Source organism: Saccopteryx leptura, chromosome 9 (assembly GCF_036850995.1).
Source record: "Saccopteryx leptura isolate mSacLep1 chromosome 9, mSacLep1_pri_phased_curated, whole genome shotgun sequence".
Lineage (NCBI taxonomy): Eukaryota > Metazoa > Chordata > Mammalia > Chiroptera > Emballonuridae > Saccopteryx > Saccopteryx leptura.
The window spans coordinates 41,653,245-41,678,544 of record NC_089511.1 but is presented as its reverse complement, the minus strand read 5'-3'; the positions used below and the strand labels follow the sequence as shown (position 1 = coordinate 41,678,544).

At 38.8% G+C, this 25,300-nt stretch overlaps 1 protein-coding gene across 4 annotated transcripts; it reads left to right on the top strand.

Annotated features, from left to right (window-relative positions):
- The first annotated feature begins 2 nt into the window (after positions 1-2).
- Positions 3-23,610, top strand: ZNF146 (zinc finger protein 146). 4 transcript variants are annotated; one of them, XM_066348374.1, is made up of 4 exons: positions 7-118; positions 14,968-15,063; positions 19,020-19,046; positions 20,566-23,610. In XM_066348374.1, the coding sequence occupies exon 4, from the start codon at positions 21,350-21,352 to the stop codon at positions 22,223-22,225; it is 876 nt and encodes a 291-aa protein (XP_066204471.1). In that variant the 5' UTR covers positions 7-118; positions 14,968-15,063; positions 19,020-19,046; positions 20,566-21,349; the 3' UTR covers positions 22,226-23,610. The 4 variants fall into 4 exon arrangements, with proteins under 4 accessions (XP_066204472.1, XP_066204471.1, XP_066204470.1 ...); XM_066348375.1 differs by lacking the exon at positions 19,020-19,046 and having other exon boundaries at positions 3-118; positions 14,971-15,063; XM_066348373.1 differs by lacking the exon at positions 19,020-19,046.
- Positions 23,611-25,300: the final 1,690 nt, after the last annotated feature.

Sequence of the window (25,300 nt, the reverse complement as noted above, 5' to 3'; positions counted from 1 at the left end):
GACTTATGGGAGTGCTCAGTTGCTCTCTGAATGCGCAGGCGCAAGCATCGAGTGGACATTTTGGTCTTTGTCCGCTGGTCAGTCGGTCTCTGGGTCCACGTGGCGCAAAATATAGGAGGTAGGATATGGGCGTCTTGGGCAGGTGGGGCGCGGGAGGTGAAAGGGAGGATTCCGGATCTATTGGGGTGCGGCTCCGGGGAAGGGGAGTGGATTTAAGAGCTTCTGGCCTACGGGTAGGGTGGGGTTGGGGGCCTTTGAGAAGGGTTCGAGCGTGTGTGACCCTCAGTTTGACCGGATGTTTGAGGTTGAGTGAGAAACTGGGTGCAGGATTGTGTATGGCTGCTTTTGAAAGGGAGCTATAGGAGACCAGCACTGAGGTCTCTTATAAGATTTGAGCCGCATTTCCGTTGTCGAAAGTGCTGGAAATAACGGTGCCATCTTCCTAGAGCATCAATTTTAATTGAAGATTTGAAGGGGGTGGGGAGCAGCTAAGTGGTAATCTTAAAATGGATTTTTATATCAAAACGCATTTCTTTTCAGTTGGGGCAGAATGCAAGTCATCATGATTTCTTTTTTTTTTAATATGAAGAGTGTTTCAAAGGCACTTTTTGTTTGAGAGTGCTAGTTTTAGATACTCTCAAATCCCCTGATCTTTGGAGTACTTAAATAGGTCTACTGAGTCCTAGGCTAAATAATCAGTGTTACACTTTGAGAGGCAGTGTGGTACAGCACAGAATGCCCAGGATTAGGGAGTCAAGGGTTTGGGATCCTAGGTTAGACAGAGTTACTTCCGTTCTTTGAAGAAGACTTAGTTATTGCAATCTTTATCTATGAATCTGGACTCTAGAGTCTAGGTGTCTTACTCCTAAATGAATCGAGGTGTTCTCAGATTGTATGGATTTTGTGAAGTAATGGAGAAAATTACTTCTGTCTGAAAAGATGCTTTTTGTAGAGTCTGTTTACAGTTATCCTTCACATAATGTTTAATATAAGAAATTTAAAGTTTTTGGACACTAAATTAAAATAGACAAACAACAGCAGTTAGAAGACAATAGAAGAAAACCTCAATTTACAAAAGCAAAAAAATTGAGTAAATTTAAGAAACAGGCAATACTATTAGAATTTTAAAATACTAAGGGGTGTAACGTAAGGTGTGAACAAATAAATATATTATGTTTTTAACTAGGAAGATGTAAAGAACTGTATGCAAACTTAAGTAAATTTGTTAACTTAATGTGAGCCTAATAGAAGTATCTACTGTCTCCCCCCCTCCCTTGGAACTAGATAAGCTGAATCTGCCTTCATATAGAAAAACAGACAAGCTAGAATAGCCAGTAAAACTGAAAAAGAAAATAAATTCTGTGGGGAGTTGGGAGCCCCTTGGTAACATATTTGAAAATATGTACCCTTGGAAATTAAAATATTAGTAGCATGGAGCCAGCCTAGGAAGGGCATTTTGACACTATCATAATCAAAAATGTTTTTTTTTGAACCAGCTATTTCGTACCTGAAAATTAATCCTACAAATGTAGGTGGATTAGCACGAAATGATACAGGTACATTGTTGCTCATCACATTAGTTTTTGGCAGAGGAAACAATTCTTGCCCTTCATTTAGAAACTGGTTAGATAAAATTATGGTACATCTATATGCAGCTGTACAAAGAAAGATGAGGAAGCTTTTTACTGTGTTTCCCCGAAAATAAGACAGTGTCTTATATTAATTTTTGCTCCTAAAGACGCGCTAGGTCTTATTTTTCCATGAACAAGAATTCACATTTGGGCCTGACCTGTGGTGGCGCAGTGGATAAAGCATCGACCTGGAAATGCTGAGGTCGCCGGTTCGAAACCCTGGGCTTGCCTGGTCAAGGCACATATGGGAGTTGATGCTTCCTGCTCCTCCCCCCCTTCTCTCTCTGTCTTTCTCCTCTCTCTTTCTCTCTCCCTTTCTCTCCTTTCTAAAATGAATAAATTAAAAAAAAAAAGAATTCACATTTGTTAAACAAAAAATCAACATTTATTAATATACTGTAGTCATGTCATCACAAACATCAGCATAACCAGCCAAACTGAATTCCATCAAGAATTTCTTGTGACTCTTATTTTCATGTACAACAATCTACCCTGTTTCCCACAAATAAGACAGTGTTTTATGTTAATTTTTGCTCCTAAAGATGCTCTAGGTCTTATTTTCAGGGGAGGCCTTATATTTCTAAGCTTGAAAAAAACTGCACTAGGTATTGTTTTCGGGGAAATAGGGTATATAGTAACACTTGAAATAACTCCAAAAATAAATTAAGTGAAAAAAGCAAAATGCAGAATGTATGTATGCCTCATTTGGAATAAGAAAAGGGAGAAACAAGAATATGTTATTTGTTTCTATTAAAAAATTCAACATACACAAAGCACTAATAAAAGTGGCTATCTCTGTTGGGGGTAGTGGTACAGGGATAGAAAGGACAAAGGCAAATACCTTTTTACATTTATTTTGTAACCATATGAATTTAGTATATATTTAAGAGTCTGTGTTTTTTTTTTTTAATTTTTTATTTATTCATTTTAGAGAGGAGAGGGAGAGACAAGAGAGAGAGAGGAGAGAGAGAGAGAAAGAGGGGAGTAGCTGGAAGCATCAACTCCCATATGTGCCTTGACCAAGCAAGCCCAGGGTTTCGAACCGGCGACCTCAGCATTTCCAGGTCTACGCTTTATGCACTGTGCCACCACAGATCAGGCTGTGTGTGTGTTTTAAAGGAAGAAATAGGCCATGGAGCCAGACTGCCTCTGTTACCGCCTTCCTCTGCCACTTTGTGCCTTGGTGATCTTAGGCAGGTACTTAAACCTTGTGCCTCATTTTCTCATCTAGTAACATAGAGAAAATAAAAGTATTTAATTTACAGTGTGGTTATGCAGATCATGGAGTTCTAAATTCTACACAATAGTGCTCGGTCTATAGTAAATACTGAGTAAACGTTAAATAGTCCTGTTATGGTATTACTATCTGCAAGTTAATACTTCCTCAGAAATAGTACAGCTATTTGTACTGTTTCTGGTAGAAATTTCTGAAAGATTTAAATGTGTAGATGCTCTTATTTCCTTTTTAAACATTTTTTTGGGGGACATTTCTTTTTATAACTGGAATGAGGAAATTAGCTTTCTGTGTTCAAGTTACATTCATCTTAGAAACTCATCACCACTGCCTTCATAAAGTTCTTTGATACATATGATGGTTACTTTCTCATGGTTCTAATTCAAAACCTATGATGATATTTTTCTAAAACTCCAATTGTGACTTTTAGGGAGCCTAAATACATATGAGATGATCTTCAAATTATGTAATATCCAAAGAGACATATACTATATGACAGGGCCTCCATTAATGTTTGTATTTTCCTTTTTATGACAAAAATGTAATGTGTGCTGCTTTACTTTGGTACCATACAAATGTCCATTCCCTATCCTTCAATGGGTGGTATTTTTGTTTGTTTTTTTTTGTTTGTCTGACAGAGTGAGTCAGAGTGACAGGGACAGACAGACAGGAAGGGAGAGAGATGAGAAGTATCCATCTGTGTGTGTGTGTGTGTGTGTGTGTGTGTGTGTATTTTTCTGAAATGAGAAGCCGACGGGCAGAGAGACGGACTCCTGCATACGCCAGACAAGGATCTACCTAGCATGCCTACCGGGGGCAATGCTCTGCCGATCTGGCCTGTTGCTCGGTTGCAGCTGGAGCCATTCTAGCGCCTGAGGCGGAGGCCATGGAACCATCCTCAGCACCTGGGCCAACTTTGCTCCAGTGGAGCCTTGGCTGCGGGAGGGGAAGAGAAAAACAGAGAGGAAGGAGAGAGGGCAGGTTAGAGAAGCAGATGGGCGCTTCTCCTGTGTGCCCTGGCCAGGAATCAAACCCCAGAGCTTCCACAGGCCGGGCTGATGCACTATTGCTGAGCCAACCAGCCAGGGCCTGAGAAACATCAATTCTTTGTTGTGGCACCCTAGTTGTTCATTGATTGCTTTCTCATATGTGCCTTGATTGGGGGGCTACAACAGAGTGAGTGATCTTTGCTCAAGCCAGCGACCATGGGGTCATGTCTATGACCTCACACACAAGCCAGTGACCCCGTGCTCAAGCTGGTGAGCCTGTGCTCAAGCCAGATGAGCCCACGTTTGAGCTTGCCAGCTCAAGCTGGCAACCTCGGGGTTTTGAATCTGGGTCCTCTGCATCCTAGTGTGACACTATCCACTGTGCCACTGTCTGGTCAGGCTAATGGATGGTTTTAATACAAATAATTCTTGGCTGAATTGGTAATTTCTTCAGGCATTGAAAAATGATAGTTTTCTATTTTTTTTCTATTCCTTTTATGTTTATTTGATTGCTACTTCATATTATTTCAAAATTTTCCTGCTTTTTCTTTTTTAAGCTTCATTTTAAAGTTGTGTTCTAATAAGTACAGCTAGTTTTCTTTGCTATAGTCATCACAGTTTTAGCTCAGTCAAGCTGACTCCTGCTTTATTTTGACATGCCACCATTTAACTTTGAGAGCTTCCTTTTATTTACTTAGGCCCACGTTGTACCTTCCCTCCCAGAGGCCCACGTTGTACCTTCCCTCCCAGACCTAGACAAGATAGAGAGAGGAAATCTAATTTAAACCATGTGTTTGTATTAGTATTTCTAATTCAATGTAAGTAGTTCAGATTTTTACCTAATAATTAGCTTTTAGCTGTATTTTATAGTAAACATTCTGAAACAAGTTAACATAGTACTTTTCTTAGCTTTGTACTGCAATCTAAAAGAAAACTGGTTTCAATTTTTTTTTTTAAGATTTTATTCATTTTAGAGAGGAGAGAGAGAGAGAAAGAGAAGGGGGGAGGAGCAGGAAGCATCAACTTCCATATGTGCCTTGACCAAGGAAACCCAAGGGTTTGAAAGGGCAACTTCAGCATTCCAGGTCAATGCTTTATCTACTGTGCCACCACAGGTCAGGCGAAAAATGGTTTCAAAATAACAATACTGGTAGACACATTATTATGTGAGAAATTTCTTTGTAGTTATTTATTTTTTTGTGTGGCAGATAGAGACAGAGAGAGGGACAGATAGGGATAGACAGACAGGGAGAGAGATGAGAAGCATCAATTCTTTATTAGTGTAGCACTTTAGTTGTTCATTGATTGGTTTCTCATGTTTGCCTTGATGGGGGGGGGGCGGCTATAGCAGACCGAGTAACCCCTTGCTCAAGCTGGTGAGCTTTGCTCAAACCAGATGAGCCCGCGCTCAAGCTAGCAACCTCGGGGTTTCAAACTTGAGTCCTTGGTGTCCCAGTCCAATGCTCTATCCACTGCGCCACCGCCTAGTCAGGCTGTAGTTATTTTTATCCATAGATATCATCCCACTAAAGATGTGTAGTCAGTTCTCTGTTAAGTCGTTTGAGATAGATAAATCCTCTCTTTGAGGAATTATGTTACCAAATTAACAGTTGTGTTGATTTGTTTCAATTGTTTTCAAGTTCAAGGACTTCTTTTTTAAAAATGAATTTGATTATTTAGAAGAGTAAAGAATGCATTTTTGATTTAACAAACTGTATTTCATAGATATCTTCATTCTACTCCTCTCCTCTATCACATTCTTCATCTTAGTTAAGTACATTTTCTTGTTTCTTGATTATCAGGTGGATATTTTGTTGGGCCACTTGTGTATATTTATTCTTCTCTCCTATTCTCCATCCTCCTTACATTAAAGGTAGCATACTATATACATCTATTCCTCACTTTCTTCACTTAATATGTCCTGGAGATCGCCTTTCTTAATCATTATCTTTTTTTCTTTGTAACTGCTGAACAGATAAGATGTTATTGTGTGCATGTATCATACTTCATTCAGTTGGACATTTGGGTTGTTTCCAGTCTTTTGCTGTTACTAATGGTGATAATGAGTAATTTTTTAAATCTGCTATTTTGTACTTAATGCAGGAGTATCTTTATTTTTTTAGGTGAGAGTAGGGTAGATAGGCATACTCTCCATATGCACCCTTACTGGGATCTACCTGGCAACCCCATTTGGGGCCGATGCTTGGACCAACAGAGCCACTGGCTGTGGGAGGGGAAGTGGTAGAGGAGGGGGAGAAGCAGATGATTGCTTCTCCTGTGTGCCTTGACTGGGAATTGAACCCATGACATCTATATGCTGGAAGGACACTATCCACTGAGTTACCGGCCAGAGCTTTTTTTTTTTCTCTTCAGATGAGAGACAGAGATAGCGATAGGAAGGGAGAGAGATGAGAAGCAGCGCGTAGTTTTGTCACTTTAATTGTTCATTTATTGCTTCTCATATATGTCTTGGGGAGGAGAAGGGCTCCAGATAAGCCAGTGACCCTTTACTCAAGCCAGTGACCCCACACTGAATCTGGTGAGCCTGCCTGCCGCTCAAGCTGGTGACCTCGGGTTTTCAAGCCTGGGTCCTCAAAGTCCCAGATCAATGCTCTATCCATTGTGCCACCAGCAGTCAGGCAGTGCAGGAGTATATTTAAAGTTGATCTGTGGAAGTGGAGTTACCCATGTAGCTGAGTACTTAATGCTCCCATTAGCCAAGTATATGAGCCCCTTTTCTCCCAGAATCTTACCATCAGAGTACAGTGTTGAATAGTTGATTTTTTTCCCCCAAAAGCGTAAGTGAAAGTTGATATCTCAGTCAGAGTTTAATTTACATCCCTCACTATGAGTGAGGTTGAGTATTCTCCATATGTTTAGGGGTCACATGGGTTTATCTGGGAACTGTTCATATCCCATTCCCCATTTTTCTATGGGGGTGCCTTTTTCTTCTAGGATGTGTTACACTACATTAGAAAGTTTAGCCAAATATGGAATGAGTTACAGTTTTTTTTTTAAGTTTTAAATTTGTGCTTTGATATTGTTCATAGTAGTTGTTTATTTTAACTATGTAAAATCCAGAGGTTTTTATTTTTATGTAGTTAGATTTATCAGTTTTTCATTTATGATCATAGAATGCCTTTCCTGCTCCAAATTTCATCTATATTTTCAAATCCTTACAAGGATCATTTTTATAGGGTTTCATTTTCATATGTATATTTTAAATTCATTTAGAGTTTATCCTGGCATATAGTATTAAGTGTTATTCAGATTTATCTTTTTTCCAGCTGGCTACCCATTTCTTCCAATAACATTTATTTAAAGGTCTTAACTTTACTATTTCAAGATTCCATTTTGATCATATACTGAATTCTCATATGTATTTAGTCTACTTCTGGATTTTATAGTCTCTTCCATCCTACAGACTATATTTATCTCTTTTATTGAGGCTTTCTAATTTTGTTTTATTATCTGTTATAGCTAGTCTTTTATTGCTTGTTCTTTGCAGAGTTTCATAGCTATTTCTGCTTGTTTATTTTGTATGTAGGGGGAAAATCCTTATTTTTATTGTTATTGCATTCAGCTTATAAAATAACTTAGGAGAAAAGGACATTGGATTTTAACTATATTAAATATTCCTGTCCATGTACATGATATAAACAATTTCTTTTTGGGGCTTCTGGAGGGTTTTAAAATTTTCTTTATATAGGTTTTAGACACTTCTTAATAAATTTATTTCTAGGTACCTTATTTTTTATATTGCTATTATGAAGGGAGTCATCATTGTATACAGATAGCTCCAGGGTTACGAACAGGATAGATTCTGTATGTTTGTTCTTAAGTTGAATTTGTGTGTAAGTTGAAACAGGCATATTTACCTATTAAATGCAAGTTAGATGTTTGTCATTTAAAAAATTTATTTAGAAATTAAATTTAATGAGGTGACATTGATTAATAAAAGTACGTTGGTTTCAGGTGAACATCTCTGTAGCATTTGAACTGTTGATTGTGTTGTATGCCCATCACCCAAAGTTGAATCCTTTCCCATCACCATATATTTGTCCCTGTTTACTCCCCTCTCCTTTGCCCCCCTCCACCTAGTAACCACTTAACCTTTATCTGTGCCTGAGTCTCAGTTTTATACCCCCATATGTGTGAAATCATATAGTTTTTAGCTTTCTGATTTACTTATTTCACTTAGTATAATGTCTCAAGGTCCATCGTGTTGTTGTAAATGGCAGTACTGTATGTCATTATCTTTTATGGCTGAGCAGTATTCCATTGTATGTATGTCTTCTTTATCTTCCTTATACAATCCCTACTGAGTGGCATTTTTGTTGTTTCCAAGTCTTGGCCACCATGAATAATATTGTGATGCACTGGGACTCCATGTTAGACAGATGTTTGTCTTAATACAGTTATTTGTTTTTACCTTTCTGTGCATATAAATACTTAAACATTTTCATACCTACAGAACCTATCTTGTTAGTAACCCCAAGGACTGCCTGTATAGGAAGCTTGTTGATTTCTATAAATCAGTTTTATTCCCTGGCTCAATTTACTGAGTAATTGTTTGCATTAAATAATAATTGAGGCAGTAGGCATTCTATCTTTATAAGTTACTAGAAAATGCCTCCAATGTTTTTGCATTGGATAAGATGATGACTTTTGTAATCTGATATAGATTATGATTACCTATCTATGTAGATTACTCATGCTGCCTGGGTTTTTGGAGATGAGAGTAGAAACAAAAAGTTTAAGGCTGAGGCCACTGCCGTGTCTCACATACAACAACCAGGAAAGATCATGTTAATTAAGGAAACAACAATCCCTCCAAACTAATACTGCAGTCTTAAAGAAGAAATCAGAACAAAAATAAGATGTCCATTCCTACTGTTTTCTCTCTTCCTCCTTTTTATTAGGCAGTTTTTCTGTTTGTCTTGTGTTCTTTTTATAGTTTTGTTTGTTTCTTAAAGTTGTTGTGTCTTTAAAAACACTCGTTATGTTGTGTTTCATTTTTTTATCTGCTTTGTGGCAGTATTTTTCAGATGAGTTTATTTAACTGTAGGAAAATTAAATGATGCTGTTCATTTTCACTGTTTATTAGAATATCCTTTTATGGACACAAATTATTGTTACTCCTGTTTGTATCTGATAGATTTTCTTAGATGAGTATCAGGAAAACGGAGGCATAATAGCATTCTGTGGTTCAAAGTTTATGTGCTGCTTCTAGTTTTAAAAGCAAGGGATTTCATTTGTGCACCTTCTCTGACTTAATTATCCTAACCTGGTAGAGGCAGACTTCTGTCTCCATCTCTTTCCCATAATTCTTCATAGTACTTGCCTTTTGGGATGACATACTCACTTTTAGAAGTTGCTAAATCTGGGGACACTCCACTCCCCAACTATAGCAGGTCCTGGAATAATGTTGTCTCCTTCAATGTCCTCTTGTTGCAATGTTGATAAGATGCCATTGGAACTGAATTCTTGTTTATATCAAATAGCCTGTGGTAAAATTGGTTTCGTTATACATTGTAATTTGCTCACAGTCAAAATCTATTAATGATGTTAATTAAGTAAGGACTTACTATATTTTTTAAGCCTACTCTTTTTGCTTCTTCCTTTTTTGTTTAAACTAGTTTTTGCTTTCATCGATTACCTCTCGGGGGTGAGGCCTACTCATTCTGTAGGAAATATTACCTGCAGAGTTTTGAACTTTGAAGTCCCTAGAGTTCTCCTCAGTATTTCCGGTATTTTTTTTTTATTTTTTTTTATAATTTTATTTTTTTAATGGGGTGACATCAATAAATCAGGATACATATATTCAAAGATAACAAGTCCAGGTTATCTTGTCATTCAATTATGTTGCATACCCACCACCCAAAGTCAGATTGTCCTCTGTCACCTTCTATCTTGTTTTCTTTGTGCCCTTCCCCACCCCCTATCCCTCTCCCATTCCCCCCTCCCCCCCGTAACCACCACACTCTTATAAATGTCTCTTAGTTTCACTATTATGTCCCACCTACGTATGGAATAATACAGTTCCTGTTTTTTTCTGATTTACTTATTTCGCTTCGTATCATGTTATCAAGATCCCACCATTTTGCTGTAAATGTTCCGATGTCATCATTTCTTATGGCTGAGTAGTATTCCATAGTGTATATGTGCCACATCTTCTTTATCCAGTCATCTATTGATGGGCTTTTTGGTTGTTTCCATGTCCTGGCCACTGTGAACAATGCTGCAATAAACATGGGGCTGCATGTGTCTTTACGTATCAATGTTTCTGAGTTTTTGGGATATATACCCAGTAGAGGGATTGCTGGGTCATAAGGTAGTTCTATTTTCAGTTTTTTGAGGAACCACCATACTTTCTTCCATAATGGTTGTACTACTTTACATTCCCACCAACAGTGTATGAGGGTTCCTTTTTCTCCACAGCCTCTCCAACATTTGCTGTTACCTGACTTGCTAATAACAGCTAATCGAACAGGTGTGAGGTGGTATCTCATTGCCGTTTTGATTTGCATTTCTCTAATAGCTAAAGAAGATGAGCATCTTTTCATATATCTGTTGGCCATTTGTATTTCTTCCTGGGAGAAGTGTCTATTCATATCCTCTTCCCATTTTTTTATTGGATTGTTTGTTTGTTTGTTGTTGAGTTTTATGAGTTCTTTGTATATTTTGGATATTAGGCCCTTATCTGAGCTGTCGTTTGAAAAAATCATTTCCCATTTAGTTGGCTTTCTGTTTATTTTGTTATCAGTTTCTCTTGCTGAGCAAAAACTTCTTAGTCTGATGTAGTCCCATTCATTAATTTTTGCCTTCACTTCTCTTGCCTGTGGAGTCAAATTCATAAAATGCTCTTTAAAACCCAGGTCCCTGAGTTGAGTACCTATGTCTTCTTCTATGTATTTAATTGTTTCAGGTCTTATGTTTAGATCTTTGATCCATTTTGAGTTAATTTTTGTACAGGGGGAGAGACTGTAGTCCAGTTTCATTCTTTTGCATGTGGCTTTCCAGTTTTCCCAGCACCATTTATTGAAGAGGCTTTCTTTTCTCCATTGTGTGTTGTTGGCCCCTTTATCAAAAATTATTTGACTATATATATGTGGTTTTATTTCTGGACTTTCTATTCTGTTCCATTGGTCTGAGTGTCTATTTTTCTGCCAATACCATGCTGTTTTGATTGTCGTGGCCCTATAATAGAGTTTGAAGTCAGGTATTGAAATGCCCCCAGCTTCATTCTTTTTCTTTAGGATTGCTTTGGCTATTCGGGGTTTTTTATAGTTCCATATAAATCTGATGATTTTTTGCTCTATTTCTTTAAAAAATGTCATTGGAAGTTTGATGGGAATTGCATTAAATTTGTATATTGCTTTGGGTAATATAGCCATCTTGATTATATTTATTCTTCCTAGCCAAGAACAAGGTATATTCTTCCATCTCATTATATCTTTTTCGATTTCCCTTAACAAGCATTTCCGGTATTTTTGAGGTTTCTTTGCAAGTTCCTGTTTCGGCCTCCTGTTTGGTCCTGCCTTGGCAGAGGTAAATGGAATTTTGGAGGTTTTTTGTCCCTAGTTTTTTTATTAGAGTTGGTTACAACTTCTCACTCAGAGTGAATCCTGAGTCTGAATATTTGTGAGTTATTTTTGAGTTAAGTCAAGGACTTAGGATTTCTCACCATTATATAGTTTTTCTTGCTACACCTACCGTAACACTATTTTGGTTCTTGTAGAACTTGTGTTATTTTGGGATGTTTTGGACCACACTCACGTGTAATTTAGAGTTGATATATACTGTCTCTACCAGTATCATTGAAGAGGTCATGTATGGATTGGCTGGTTGGTATTATTCCTCCCTGTTATTCTTTTTTTTTTTTTTTTTTTTCTGAAGCTGGAAACGGGGAGAGACAGACAGACTCCCACATGCGCCTGACCGGATCCACCCGGCACGCCCACCAGGGGTGACGCTCTGCCCACCAGGGGGCGATGCTCTGCCCCTCCGGGGCGTCGCTCTGCCGCTATCAGAGCTACTCTAGCGCCTGGGGCAGAGGCCAAGGAGCCATCCCCAGCGCCCGGGCCATCTTTGCTCCAATGGAGCCTTGGCTGCGGGAGGGGAAGAGAGAGACAGAGAGGAAGGGGGGGGGTTGGAGAAGCAAATGGGCGCTTCTCCTATGTGCCCTGGCCGGGAATCGAACCCGGGTCCCCCGCACGCCAGGCCGACGCTCTACCGCTGAGCCAACCGGCCAAGGCCCTCCCTGTTATTCTTGATGTTTATGATCCTCTGCTAAGGCAGAAATCACCCTGAGCATAAGCGAATTCAACTAAGATCATTGGGACTAGAATCTTCATACAACATCAAGGTGGTTAAATTTTTTGTGGACTGGCACGAAATTTCTGGCAGATGGTGCGCGGACAGGCGGTTGAAAAACATTCGTCTAATAGATTTATTTGCATGTAAGTTCCTCAGATTTTGACACTTTGAATTTCCAGAATATCAAACTGAATCTTACTCTTGCAGGTTCTCTTCAGCCACTTTACCCTCTCATGTTTCTCTCTGTACATTACTATTTAAATAAGGCTCTAAGCCAGGGGTCCCCAAACTACGGCCCGTGGGCCACATGCGGCCCCCTGAGGCCATTTATCCGGCCCGCCGCACTTCCAGAAGAGGCACCTCTTTCATTGGTGGTCAGCGATAGGAGCATAGTTCCCATTGAAATACTGGTCAGTTGGTTGATTTAAATTTACTTGTTCTTTATTTTAAATATTGTATTTGTTCCCGTTTTGTTTTTTTACTTTAAAATAAGATATGTGCAGTATACATAGGGATTTGTTCATAGTTTTTTTTTTATAGTCAGCCCTCCAACTGTCTGAGGGACAGTGAACTGGCCCCCTGTGTAAAAAGTTTGGGGACCCCTGCTCTAAGCCTTCCATCTCTGCCACAGCCCAGTACAAGTTGGTGAGCAAGCTTTTTCATCGAACATAGTGTAGTGTGTATGTAAATAGTGAGTTTATTTTTAGTATTTTGCATTTTAAATATTTCAATATCGTAGAAAAGTTATAGTAGTACAGAGAAGTCCCATATTTCCTTTACCCAAATTTACCTTTACATTTTGTTTTTTCACTTTATTTTTCCTTCTCTTTCTAAGTATATTTGTGTAATTGTTTTTTCTGAAGTACTTGAGAAGTTTCATACATGCTCCCTTTATCTAAAAATACTTCAGTGTGAATATTTAATTTTTATTTTTTATTTATTCAGTTTTTTAGAGAGGAGAGGGAAAGAGAGAAAGGAGAGAGGGAGAGGAGAGACAGAGAGAGAGAAGGGGGAGGAGCTGGAAGCATCAACTCCCATATGTGCCTTGACCAGGCAAGCCCAGGGTTTCAAACCGGCGACCTCAGCATTTCCAGGTCGACGCTTTATCCACTGGGCCACCACAGGTCAGACAGTGTGTGAATATTTAAAGAACAAGGACATTCATTTTTATAACCATAATATAGTAGTCAAACTCAGAAAATTTTGCCCTGGCCAGTTAGCTCAGTTGGTTAGAGTGTCGTCGAAAATGCTAAGATTGTGGGTTTGGTCCCTGGTCAAAGCACATAAGGGAAGCAATCAGTGAATACACAACTAAGTGGAACAACAAATAAATGCTTCTTTCTCACTTTTTCTCTCTCTCTAAAATTAAGCAATAAAAAAAGAGGAAAATTTAACATTGATTTGTTACAATCAATTAATCTAGTTCATATTCAGATTTTGTCAGTTGTCCTTCAAATAACTCTAAAAAATTTTTTTTTAATGAATGAACATTTACAGGACATTTCTAATGTATAGTTTCACTCAGAGTATAATGCAAACAAAGTAAATATTAGGATTCCAGAAAATTTTTTTTGTTTTTTTTTTTAAGATATAGATAGAGAAATGGAGGGACAGATAGACAGGAAGGGAGAGAGATGAGAAGCATCAACTCATAGTTGCGGCACCTTAGTTGTTCATTGATTGCTTTCTCATATGTGCCTTAACGGGGCTACAGCAGAGCTAGTGACCCCTTGCTCAAGCCAGCGACCTTGGGCTCAAGCCAGTGACCATGGGGTCATATCTATGATCCCACGCTCAAGCTGGTGACCTCGGGGTATTGAATCTGAGTCCTCAGAGTTCCAGGCTGACACACTATCCACTGCGCCACCACCTGGTCAGGCCAGAAAATCATTTTGTGACTTGAAAATTCCTGAATACTGTCAGAACTTCCTATGCATTGTATCCATGTGGCTTAGTTCCGATAGGCAGATGTTGTTATAGTCATAGATAATGAGTATTGAATTCATCCAGGAATAAAAGACATAGTTAAAATTTACTTAGGAACCTATGCAGGAGTGTGGTGCTAGAGAACAATAACAACTAGTCAGGTAAAGTATGAACATCTTTCCTATGTAAGTAAAATTCTGAAAGTTTCCTTTTTTGGATGTGGGGAGGCTTAAATGGTTTAATGAGTATGGCTTTGAAATTCAGAATTCAAGTAGTCTTAGTCTCTTTATTCATATAATTGTACTTTAAGGCAAAAGGTCATTACTTTTCTTTTTTTCCACGGGTACCTTTTTTTGTGCATCCCTGGAAATTGTGTCTTCTTTATCCTTCAGAAGGCCCTAAGGACCCAGGGTTCAGTCTTTTTATTTATTTATTTATTTATTTATTTATTTATTTATTTATTTATTTTACAGAGACAGTCAGTCAGAGGGAGGGATAGACAGGGACAGACAGACAGGAACGGAGAGATGAGAAGCATCAATCATTAGTTTTTCGTTGCACGTTGTGACACCTTAGTTGTTCATTGCTTGCTTTCTCATATGTGCCTTGACCGTGGGGCTACAGCTGACCGAGTAACCCCTTGCTTGAGCCAGCGACCTTGGGTCCAAGCTTGTGAGCTTTGCTCAAACCAGATGAGCTCGCGCTCAAGGTGGCGACCTCGGAGTCTCGAACCTGAATTCTCTGCATCCCAGTCCGATGCTTTATCCACTGTGCCACCGCCTGGTCAGGCCCAGGGCTCAGTCTTAATTCTAGGATGGTATTTTGGCCCCCGCATTAACATTCTAGTGCTGTGTCATTTCCTCAATAGCAGGTTGTAAACCGGCCAAGCTGTTCATGATCCTCTGGTGGAGCAAAAAGACAAACTGAATTGGTGGAGAAAGAAATGGGAAGGAAACTTGTCCAGGTGAGTGAATGACAACCAGACACGTTGTAGCTGTTCAGTAAGCATTGACACCTCTGAAATGCTTTTAAGGATGTTTTCTTGTAGGCCCTAGTCTTGGAGTATCACTTGGTAAGAATTCTTTAGCTACTTGAATGATATATCCTGTCATCATTTTTTCTGTTGCAGTACTTTTGATTAGATTCTAGTGGACCAGATTCCCCTATTATTTTTAATCTGAATGTCCAGACTTTGTACTGCTTCTGTCATTATTCATTTATATTGCTTCTGTGATTATTCTGTCTTTCATTGGTACCTTCAGTCTCATATCCCTCAATGTTTATAAACCAATTGTAGACTTTATTTTAACTAAAGGAACCCAGTAACCACTAGCAGTAATCTTTACATTAAGGACCCCGAAAGAGCTTTGGTTTATAAAGACTTTAGTGTTAATTTACCTTATTTAAAAGTAAAATTGAGAAACTTATAACAAACATCTACTAACTTATTTTAAAGTACCACAAGTAATAATTCTATTACATGTAAACTTATATTACATTTCTTAATAAAAATAAGTTGTATTTTTTGTTGTTTTTTTGTGTGACAGAGACAGGGAGAGTCAAAGAGAGGGACAGACAGACAGGAAGGAAGGGAGAGAAATGAGAAACATCAATTCTTCATTTCGGTTCCTTAGTTGTTCATTGATTGCTTTCTCGTATGTGCCTTGACCAGGGGGCTACAGCAGTCTGGGTAACCCTTTGCTCGAGCCAGCGACCTTGGGCTCTAGCTGGTGAGCCTTGCTCTAATCAGATTAGCCTGTGCTCAAGCTGGCGACCTCGGGGTCTTAAACCTGGGTCCTCCACATCTCAGTCTGGCACTCTATCCACTGCGCCACCACCTGGTCAGGCTAAAAAGTTTCTGAAAATAGGTTATGTAGTGATGAGAAGAGTGACATTGTTTTTGCACATTTGTAAATACAGTATTTTTACTGTCTGGCTTGATAGAAAACATCTGGAATCTCATTTCTGTTGTTGTAACTTGGTTTGTTTTTTTTTAGCAAGAGAGAGAGAGAGACAGAACGAGACAGACAGGAAGGGAGAGAGAGAAGTATCAATTCACAGTTGCCGACACCTTAGTTGTTCATTGATTGCTTTCTCATATGTGCCCCAACTGGGGGGTTCTAGCTTAGCCAGTGACCCCTTGGCTCAAGCCAGTGACCTTGGGGTTTCAAACTTGAGTCCTCAGTGTACCAGATTGACACTCTATCCATTGTGCTACCACCTGGTCAGTCTGTTGAAGTATTTTTAAAATTTTTGGCTTCATACAGATACAGGGTTTTTTTTTGTAACAGAGAGAGGGACAGATAGAGACAGACAGACAAGAAGGGAGAGAGATGAGAAGCATCGAGTCTTCATTGTGGTTCCTTAGTTATTCATTGATTGCTTTCTCATACATGCCTTGACTGGAGGGCTAGAGCAGAGCGAGTGACTCCTTGCTCAAGCCAATGACCTTAGGTTCAAGCTGGCGAGTCTTGCTCAAACCAGATGAGCCCGTGCTCAAGCTGGCGACCTCGGGGATTTGAACCTGGGTCCTCCATGTCCCAGTCCAACGCTCGATCCACTGCGCCATTGCCTGGTCAGGCCAGATATAGTTAAAAAGTGAGAAGTGCCTGATATGTGGTGGCACAGTGGATAAATCATTGACCTATAACGCTGAGGTCTCCAGCTAGAAATCCCTGATGTGCCTGGTTAAGAACCAGCTACTATGAGTTGATGCTTTCTGCTTTTCCCTTCTGTGCCCTCCTCCCACCTTCCTCTCTCTCTACTCTCAAAGAAACCCCAACCAAGTTAAAACTAAAAAAAAAAAACAAAAAAAAAACACAAAACTGCAAAAGGAAGAAGTATTTTAAAATAGCCTTTTCAGGTAATTGTGGATTTTATTTTGTTATTCCACCAACATTTGACAAATAGTAATTATTTCAGGATTAGCCTCCATGTGGAATTTGAAACTATATCAAATTTTTTCATTCCCTTACATGCAATCCATGTTGTAAACTTTTGGTCTGTCTTGAAATGGATTTTGTAACATAATACTTTGGTCAATTGAGTTATGCAGAACTTTCAAATGTAGATATATCTCATATCATCACTATCAATTTCATTAAAACTCTTAATTAAAAAAACTAAAGAATTTGGAAGCTATCTCGTGGAGGATACTGATTTTCTAAAATTTTAATTTTTTTCTTGAAAACTTAGATTTTTATCATTAGCAACATATACTATTAGTTTTTTTCTTTAAAGGATTACCTTACTTTGTTCTCAAGTCTGCATAATTATAGTTTTTAAGGCAGTTATATATTAATTTATTTAGAACAAAGTAATGGTGCCCATAAAAAAAGTGGCTAGTTTAGCTTACAACTTAAGTGATTTGCCCAGGTGAGACAACTGCCCTTCTTTTTATTTATTTATTTATTTTTTTGTATTTTTCTGAAGTTGGAAGCGGGGAGGCAGTCAGACAGACTCCCGCATGTGCCTGACCGGGATCCACCCGGCATGCCCACCAGGGGGCGATGCTTTGCCCATCTGGGGCACCGCTCCATTGCATCCAGAGCCATTCTAGCACCCGGGCCAACCTTGCTCCAGTGGAGCCCTGGCTGCGGGAGGGGAGGAGAGAGACAGAGAGGAAGGAGAAGGGGAGGGGTGGAGAAGCAGATGGGCTCTTCTCCTGTGTGCCCTGGCCGGGAATCGAACCTGGAACTCCTGCACGCCAGGCTGACGCTCTACCACTGAGCCAACCAGCCAGGGCCACAACTGCCATTCTTTAGTTTACAACAGAAGTATATGTGAATCTGTATACAATTATTTATATGTATATGGCATATATTTGCTTTTCATGGAATTGATTGTTGCCATGCTTTGCGTTTGCTTGATTTACTGTATTTAGCAGACTCTCTTATGTCTTAGACTTGCCTCAGAATAGTTAAAAGTCCTCTCATTGCTATCTTCCACTTTATCAAATGTATTGGGAAATCTCTCCATTCTTTCCCTTGGAGATACTACTAGAATTTTATATCCTCCTACTACAGTCTGGGCTGGCTGTATTCTAGCCTTACAACTCTTACCTTAATTGCTTTTCATCACCATTTTCATAGAAATTTACTCAGCTGTTAAACATATTACCTTGGTTTATCCTCTGAATTTGTCTTCTTAAGCTTCCACAAGGAAATGATACTTGTCTCTAGTGCTTGTATTTCAGTGGCCAAAGTGGCTGGCCATCCTTGAATTTCTTAGGTGAAACAGTGTAATCCTTCTGCAGTAAGGTGACCCTAGTAATATACAGTAGTCTACCTCACTTTCCCCCTACCCGCCAGTCCTAATTTGTTTGTTTGTTTTTGTTTTTTCTTAAATGAGAAGTGAGGAGGCAGAGACAGATTCCCTCATACACCCCCACTGGGATTCACCTGGCAAGCCCCCTATGGGTGATTCTCTGCCAAGCTGGAGCCCCTTGCTCTGTTGCTTTGCAACCGAGCTATTTCAGTGTCTGAGGCAAGGCCTTGGAACTATCCTCAGTGCTTGGGGCCAACTTGCTCCAACCAAGCCATGTCTGTGGAGGGGAGGGGAGGAGTGAGAGAGAATGAGAGAAGGGAGAGGGGGATGGGTGGAGAAGCAGATGGGTGCTTCTTCTGTGTGTTCTGACCAGGAATCCGACCCGGGACATCCACACACAGGGCCGATGCTTTACCACTGAGCCAACTGGCTGGGGCCTCCAGTCTTAATTTTTAAGGAAATTTTTTCTTTCTGTTTCCTGCTTACAAGATTCTCTTTGTTTCACCAATACAAGATTTTCTTACAACTGATTAGTTTTACGGTTCTGTTTGCTTTGTCTTAATTTTATTTCCTTTGAGTTTTCTCTCTTTTCTGGATGTTCATCTTTCATGTTGCTGGGATTCCTCAAATGTGTGTGGAATATTGGCCCTGCAGTCATATTTAAGAATGATTTACTAGAAGGTAAGCTTTTTTGTGCCTGGGTGCTTCTAGTCATCTGGTAGGCTTCAGTAGATGAAAAGTAAAATGCCTTATGGACCCAGGCTTCCTCCTTGTAGTAGGATTTTACTGCTTTACTCTCATGAAGTTAGGTGTAGCCATGTCTTACGTTTTAACAAAAGAAAGGAATATAATCAACAAGTGTTATCTTGGAGGGACATCCTACTGAGGTATTTAATGGGTCTTTCAGTTTGTCCAGAGAAAGATCCTTTCATATTTTGCCTGGTTGACATTTTTTTTTTTATGGTACCTTAGCTGAATTTGAAGGTCTCACCATATTATATACAGATTTGATCACACTGATTTCAGTATAGTACCTCTCCCCTGACATCTCATTTGCTGAGTGTAACTTCCATTTCACATAAAGGAGTGATACTTTGTCACTGGGATAGTAGGGGCACAGCCCCACAATATTTTTTTTCAACTACTATCCTTTATTTCTTTTGAGGTTCAGCAAAAGATTCCATTTTCTTAGTCTTTTTGATGATTTGTGGCAGAAATTGGCTTGCTGCTTGACCTTGGCCTTCTTTTCTGCAGTACCTTTATGTTATTTGAACTCAGCTCTTTTCTGTGTTGAAAATCTTCCATTTGCTTTATGTTATCAAAAAATTTGTTCATATTCTGTATATTGACGTCTCCTATCATGTTATATCCCTTTTTCTTGTGAGTTTGGCCCTTTTTCCCTTTTGTCATTTAATGGTGTTTAGGGAAGGAACAATTGTTGGTTATTTCCTTCCTTTTCTTCAGCATCGCTGTGGTAGACAGCCTCAATTTTATATGGTCATATTTTTATCTAAGTCATTACATTTATTGAGGAAGATTATTTTTCAAGAGTAACCTGCCTGACCAGGCGGTGGCGCAGTGGATAGAGAGCGTCAGACTGGGATGCGGAGGACCCAGGTTCGAGACCCCAAGGTCGCCAGCTTAAGTGCGGGCTCATCTTACTTGAGGAAGAAGCTCACCAGCTTGGACCCAAGGTCACTGGCTTGAGCAAGGGGTTACTCGGTCTGCTGAAGGCCCACGGTCAAGGCACATATGAGAAAGCAATCAATGAACAACTAAGGTGTCGCAATGAAAAACTGATGATTGATACTTCTCATCTCTCCAGTTCCTGTCTGTCTGTCCCTCTCTATCCCTCTCTCTGACTCATTCACTCTCTGTCCCTGTGGGGGGAAAAAAAAGAGTAATCTAAGCTTTGTGTATTGGTGAATATTAGTTTTCTACCCAGATAGCCTCACAAGGGTTTCCTTCTCAAAATTTAGTTGGAGACTCTAGTCATGAAGCTTCTTGAATATTGTGAAATGGGCTAATAGAGTTAATCCCAAAAAGTGTGGTCTGAAATTTTTATTACTAATGGGAAATTCATAAAGATAATATAAAGCTAACATTTATTGAGTACTTAACCACGGGCCAGTAACAGACAGTTCTAACTACTTTGTACATTTCAGTTTTTTAAACGATGATTCTTTGTCCTCCATTTTAGGAGAAGCCTGGGAAGATTATGAGCAGATAGAGAAGCAACAAGACTTGGGAGTCAAGTTGCACCCATCTTCAGTAAAGTACAGACTAAGGAAAAAAAGCAGTGAATATAAGAAAATTGGAAAAAATACTTCCTCTGATCTCAGACCTTATATCTTCAAAGGCAACTTTTCATCTTACCCAAAAAGAGTTTGAAACACAATTTAGACTTACTTAATGTTGAGAGACATTGTGTAGGAACAAATCATTCATTTTATTAACTTGGAAATCCTGCCACAGCTTATTCTTTATGGTAATAATCCTCTTGAAGTATAAATCAGTGTGGAAATGCCTTTAGTTAAAAAAGTTTGAACCCCATCTTATACCAGAATATTCATACTGGATTCATACCCCATGAAGTTGCTGAATGTGGGAAAACTTTCACTTGTGTCACATCTTATGAAATGTACAATTCAGGCTGGAGAGAAACCCTGTCCTAGGAAATACTGGAAAGCCTTTAGCTAGATGACAGATCTCATTGAGCAGAAGAATCATACTAGACAGAAACCAATGAATGTAACAAAACTTCATTGATTATTAGAAAATTTGTACTTGGAGAGAGCTTTGAACTCGATATGCTAAAATTTTCTCTCAAACCTATCCCTTACTTTACATTTGAAAGGTCATACACAGAGAAGCCCTACAAATGTAAGAAATGTGGAAATACTTTCAGCCAAAAGTAAATCCTCATTCATCAAAAAATTCATATTGGAGAGAAACCTTGTGAATGTGGGAAAGCTTCCATTCAGATGTCACACCTCAGTCAAAAAATTTGTAGTGGGGAAAACCCCTTTGCCTGTAAGGTATGTGGGAAAGCCTTCAGCCACAAATCCAATCTCACTGAGCACGAGCTTTTTCATAATAGAGAGAAACCTTTTGAATGTAATGAATGCGGAAAAGCCTTCAGCCAAAAGCAGTATGTCATTAAACATCAGAACACACATACTGGAGAGAAGCTTTTTGAATGTAATGAATGTGGAAAATCCTTCAGCCAGAAGGAAAACCTTCTTACCCATCAGAAAATTCACACTGGAGAGAAACCTTTTGAGTGTAAGGATTGTGGGAAAGCTTTCATTCAGAAGTCAAATCTCATCAGACACCAGAGAACTCACACAGGAGAGAAGCCTTTTGTATGTAAGGAGTGTGGGAAAACCTTCAGTGGCAAGTCGAACCTTACTGAGCATGAGAAAATTCACATTGGAGAGAAACCCTTTAAATGCAGTGAATGTGGAACAGCTTTTGGCCAGAAGAAGTACCTCATAAAACATCAAAACATTCACACTGGAGAGAAACCCTATGAATGTAATGAATGTGGAAAAGCCTTCTCTCAACGAACATCACTTATTGTGCATGTGAGAATTCATTCAGGTGATAAGCCTTATGAATGCAATGTATGTGGGAAAGCCTTCTCTCAAAGTTCATCTCTTACTGTGCATGCAAGAAGCCATACTGGTGAGAAACCCTATGGATGTAATGAATGTGGGAAAGCTTTCTCTCAGTTCTCAACTCTTGCTCTGCATTTGAGAATACACACAGGTAAGAAACCTTATCAGTGTAGTGAATGTGGGAAAGCTTTCAGCCAGAAGTCACACCACATTAGACACCAGAAAATTCATACTCATTAAAAACCTTGTGCATACCTTGAAAATGGAAAAAACATTCATTAGGATTATACATTTCATAGCACATCAAATAATCATGCTGAAGGAAAGCATCGTGAGTGAAATGCAAGCTAAAAACTTACGGGACACCAGACAATTCATACTGAAGAGATGGATATTTGTATTATAAAATCTTATGTCCAACAGAAAAACCTACAGCAAAGGTAATGGTGAAACTTTACATGCATTTCCACTAAAATTGAGAATGGGAAACATGCTTGTTGCTATTATCTGCATAGATCTGAAGATCTTCACCAATGTAATAAACACAAGTTGTAAGTATTAGAAGTAAAAATACTTTTATGGTATTTTAGCAGAACAGAAGAGTTTCTGGAAATACCTATGCATTTATTAGAATTAAGAATAGGATAGAAATGGCATCAGGAGGTGAGAAGATAATGGGACTTTTAAAAAAGTGACTTTGGAGGTAACTTTTTTCCTTGGAAAAAAAAGACTGAATTATGCACAAAGGGGATTAAAAACGAATATGGAAAAGCTATATAGTAAAACGGTTATGACCTTGGGAGTAGGGAAGCATTTATCATAAGGAGTTGAAAAGTGACCCTAGCATTTGTGCTTTGAGTTTTTATGTTCAGAAAATGTACCAGCCTGTTTACTGAGGCATATGTAGTAGCCATAAATTGGAAATAACTTAAATGCCCATCAGGAATAAAGTGGAAAGAACTTAATGATGGGATACTATGTATCTGTAAAATGTAACAAGTAAGATCTGCATGTATTATAGAGAAAGATATCAAAAATGTTGGGGGGAAAGAGGTTGCAGAATGATACATCTAATACCGTGACATTTTTGTAAATTTGAAGTAAAACTTCTTTCACAAAATTCAGTACTATATATTGGTAACAGATACTTATATGTATGTATGTTTTTAAAATGTTTTTGAAATGGATTGGAAGGATACAGACCAAACTCTTTATGGTGGTTTCCTGTGAATAATTGAAAAGGGAAGGGGATGAGTGTGGGAGGGGTGGAGTGGGGGTTGGTTTAAGGGGACTTCATTTTTATATGTAAACATTCATTTCTCTTTAAAACAAAAGACTGCAAGTAAATATATATCAAAATACTGGATAGTTCTGGATTGTGGTATATGGATATCTTGTCTTATTTTTTTGTACTTTTCTGTATTTTTAAATTTTCTCAAAATAATGGGAGTGAGGATGGGAACACTGTAACTATAGAAATCATGCTCTAATGGATTCATTCCCAAATGCTAAACTTTTTATAGAAAATATTTCTAAAATTTTATCAGTGATGAATGGATAGACTTGTTCTCTATGTAGTATGAAATTATCTATTTTATTAAAATTAAAAAATGATAATAGCATAATCCAAATCTGTTTAATTTATTTTTACATGTTATAGTGTATACTAGATAGTTGGTTCACACACTTCTCACATTTTGGGACATCATCATTAAAGCTTAGAAAATTTTGAGAACTTTTAATTAAGGATACATGTACAGATTTTATATAACTTGTCTTTATAGATAAAGTTTCTGGAATGTCAAATTTCCTGTCCTGTAAATTTTCATGGGAACAGCATATGCATTAAAAAATGCTTTTTATTGTTTAAAATTTTATTTATTGGTTTTGGGGGGGGGGGTGGACAAAGAGATTCAATTGTTCCATTATGTATATGCATCTATTGGTTGATTCTTGTATGTGCCCTTCCAGTGGATATAATCTGCAGCCTGGTAATATCAGGAGGACACTAGCCAACAAACCTACCTGGCTAGGGCCAAGGTAGTTTTATTTTATTTTTTTAATTTTTTTTAATTTTTTAAATTATTATTTTTTATTTTTTTATTTATTCATTTTAGAGAGGAGAGGGAGAGAGAGAGAGAGGAGAGACAGAGAGAGAGAAGGGGGGAGGAGCAGGAAGCATCAACTCCCATATGTGCCTTGACCAGGCAAGCCCAGGGTTTCAAACCAGCGACCTCAGCATTCCCAGGTCGATGCTTTATCCACTGCGCCACCACAGGTCAGGCCAAGGTAGTTTTATTTTTGAAAATAGAACTATTCAGCTTCCCACAGCTTCCATAATTTGAGTTAAATACACCTAGATCTGTTATAACCTGCAGACTATTTCATTCCTCCCAGCACTTTGACAAATACAGCTTTTAGCCCCTGCCAGCTTTACTGAAGCATAATTGACAAAATTGTAAGAGTATTTAAAATCTACAATGTGATGATTTGATAGATGTGTGAAGGGAATTCCCCCATCAAGGTCCTGTTTGTTTCTATTACAGAGGTATAGTGGATAAGATAGGTATGAGAAAAGTGATTCATGCCCTGAACAGAATTGTATTGTGTAAACCAATCCTTCCTGAAGATGCTTTTTATTTGCTTCATGTTTGTGTAACAATATAGATGATGTTATTAAACGTATTCTGGAATAATGGTGGACATCAGCAATACAGCATTTGAAGTTGATTTCAAAAGCTGTTTTAATGGGTTTTTTTGACAGAGACAAAGAGGGACAGATAGACAGGAAGAGAGAGAGATGAGAAACATCAGTTCTTTGTTGTGGTATGTTAGTTGTTCGTTGATTGCTTGTTTATTGATTGCTTTCTCATATGTGCCTTGACTGGGGAGCTACAGCAGAGTGAGTGACTCCTTGCTCAAGCCAGTGACCTTGGGCTTTAAGCCAGCGACCTTTGAGCTCAAGCCAGTGACCATGGGGTCATGTCTATGATCCTTAGCTCAAGCCAGTGACCCTGTGATCAAGCTGGTGAGCCTTGCTCAAACCAGATGAACCTGCGCTGAAGCCAGTGACCTTGGGGTTTTGAACCTGGGTCCTCCGCGTCTCAGTCCGATGTTCTATCCACTGTGTGACTGCCTGGTCAGGCTGTTTTTTGTTGTTGTTTTTTTAATTTTTAAAATTTACTTTTTTTTTTCTTTTAAGTGACAGTAGGAGAGATAGAGACAGATTCTTACATGTGCCCTGGCTGGGGTCCACCTCGCAATCCCATCTGGGGCTGCTGGCAACTGAGCTATTTTTAGTGCGTGTGGTGGAGG

Bases quoted from the DNA above. Each gene is read 5' to 3' on its own strand.
- ZNF146 (XM_066348375.1), top strand. From the start codon at position 21,350: ATGTCACACCTCAGTCAAAAAATTTGTAGTGGGGAAAACCCCTTTGCC.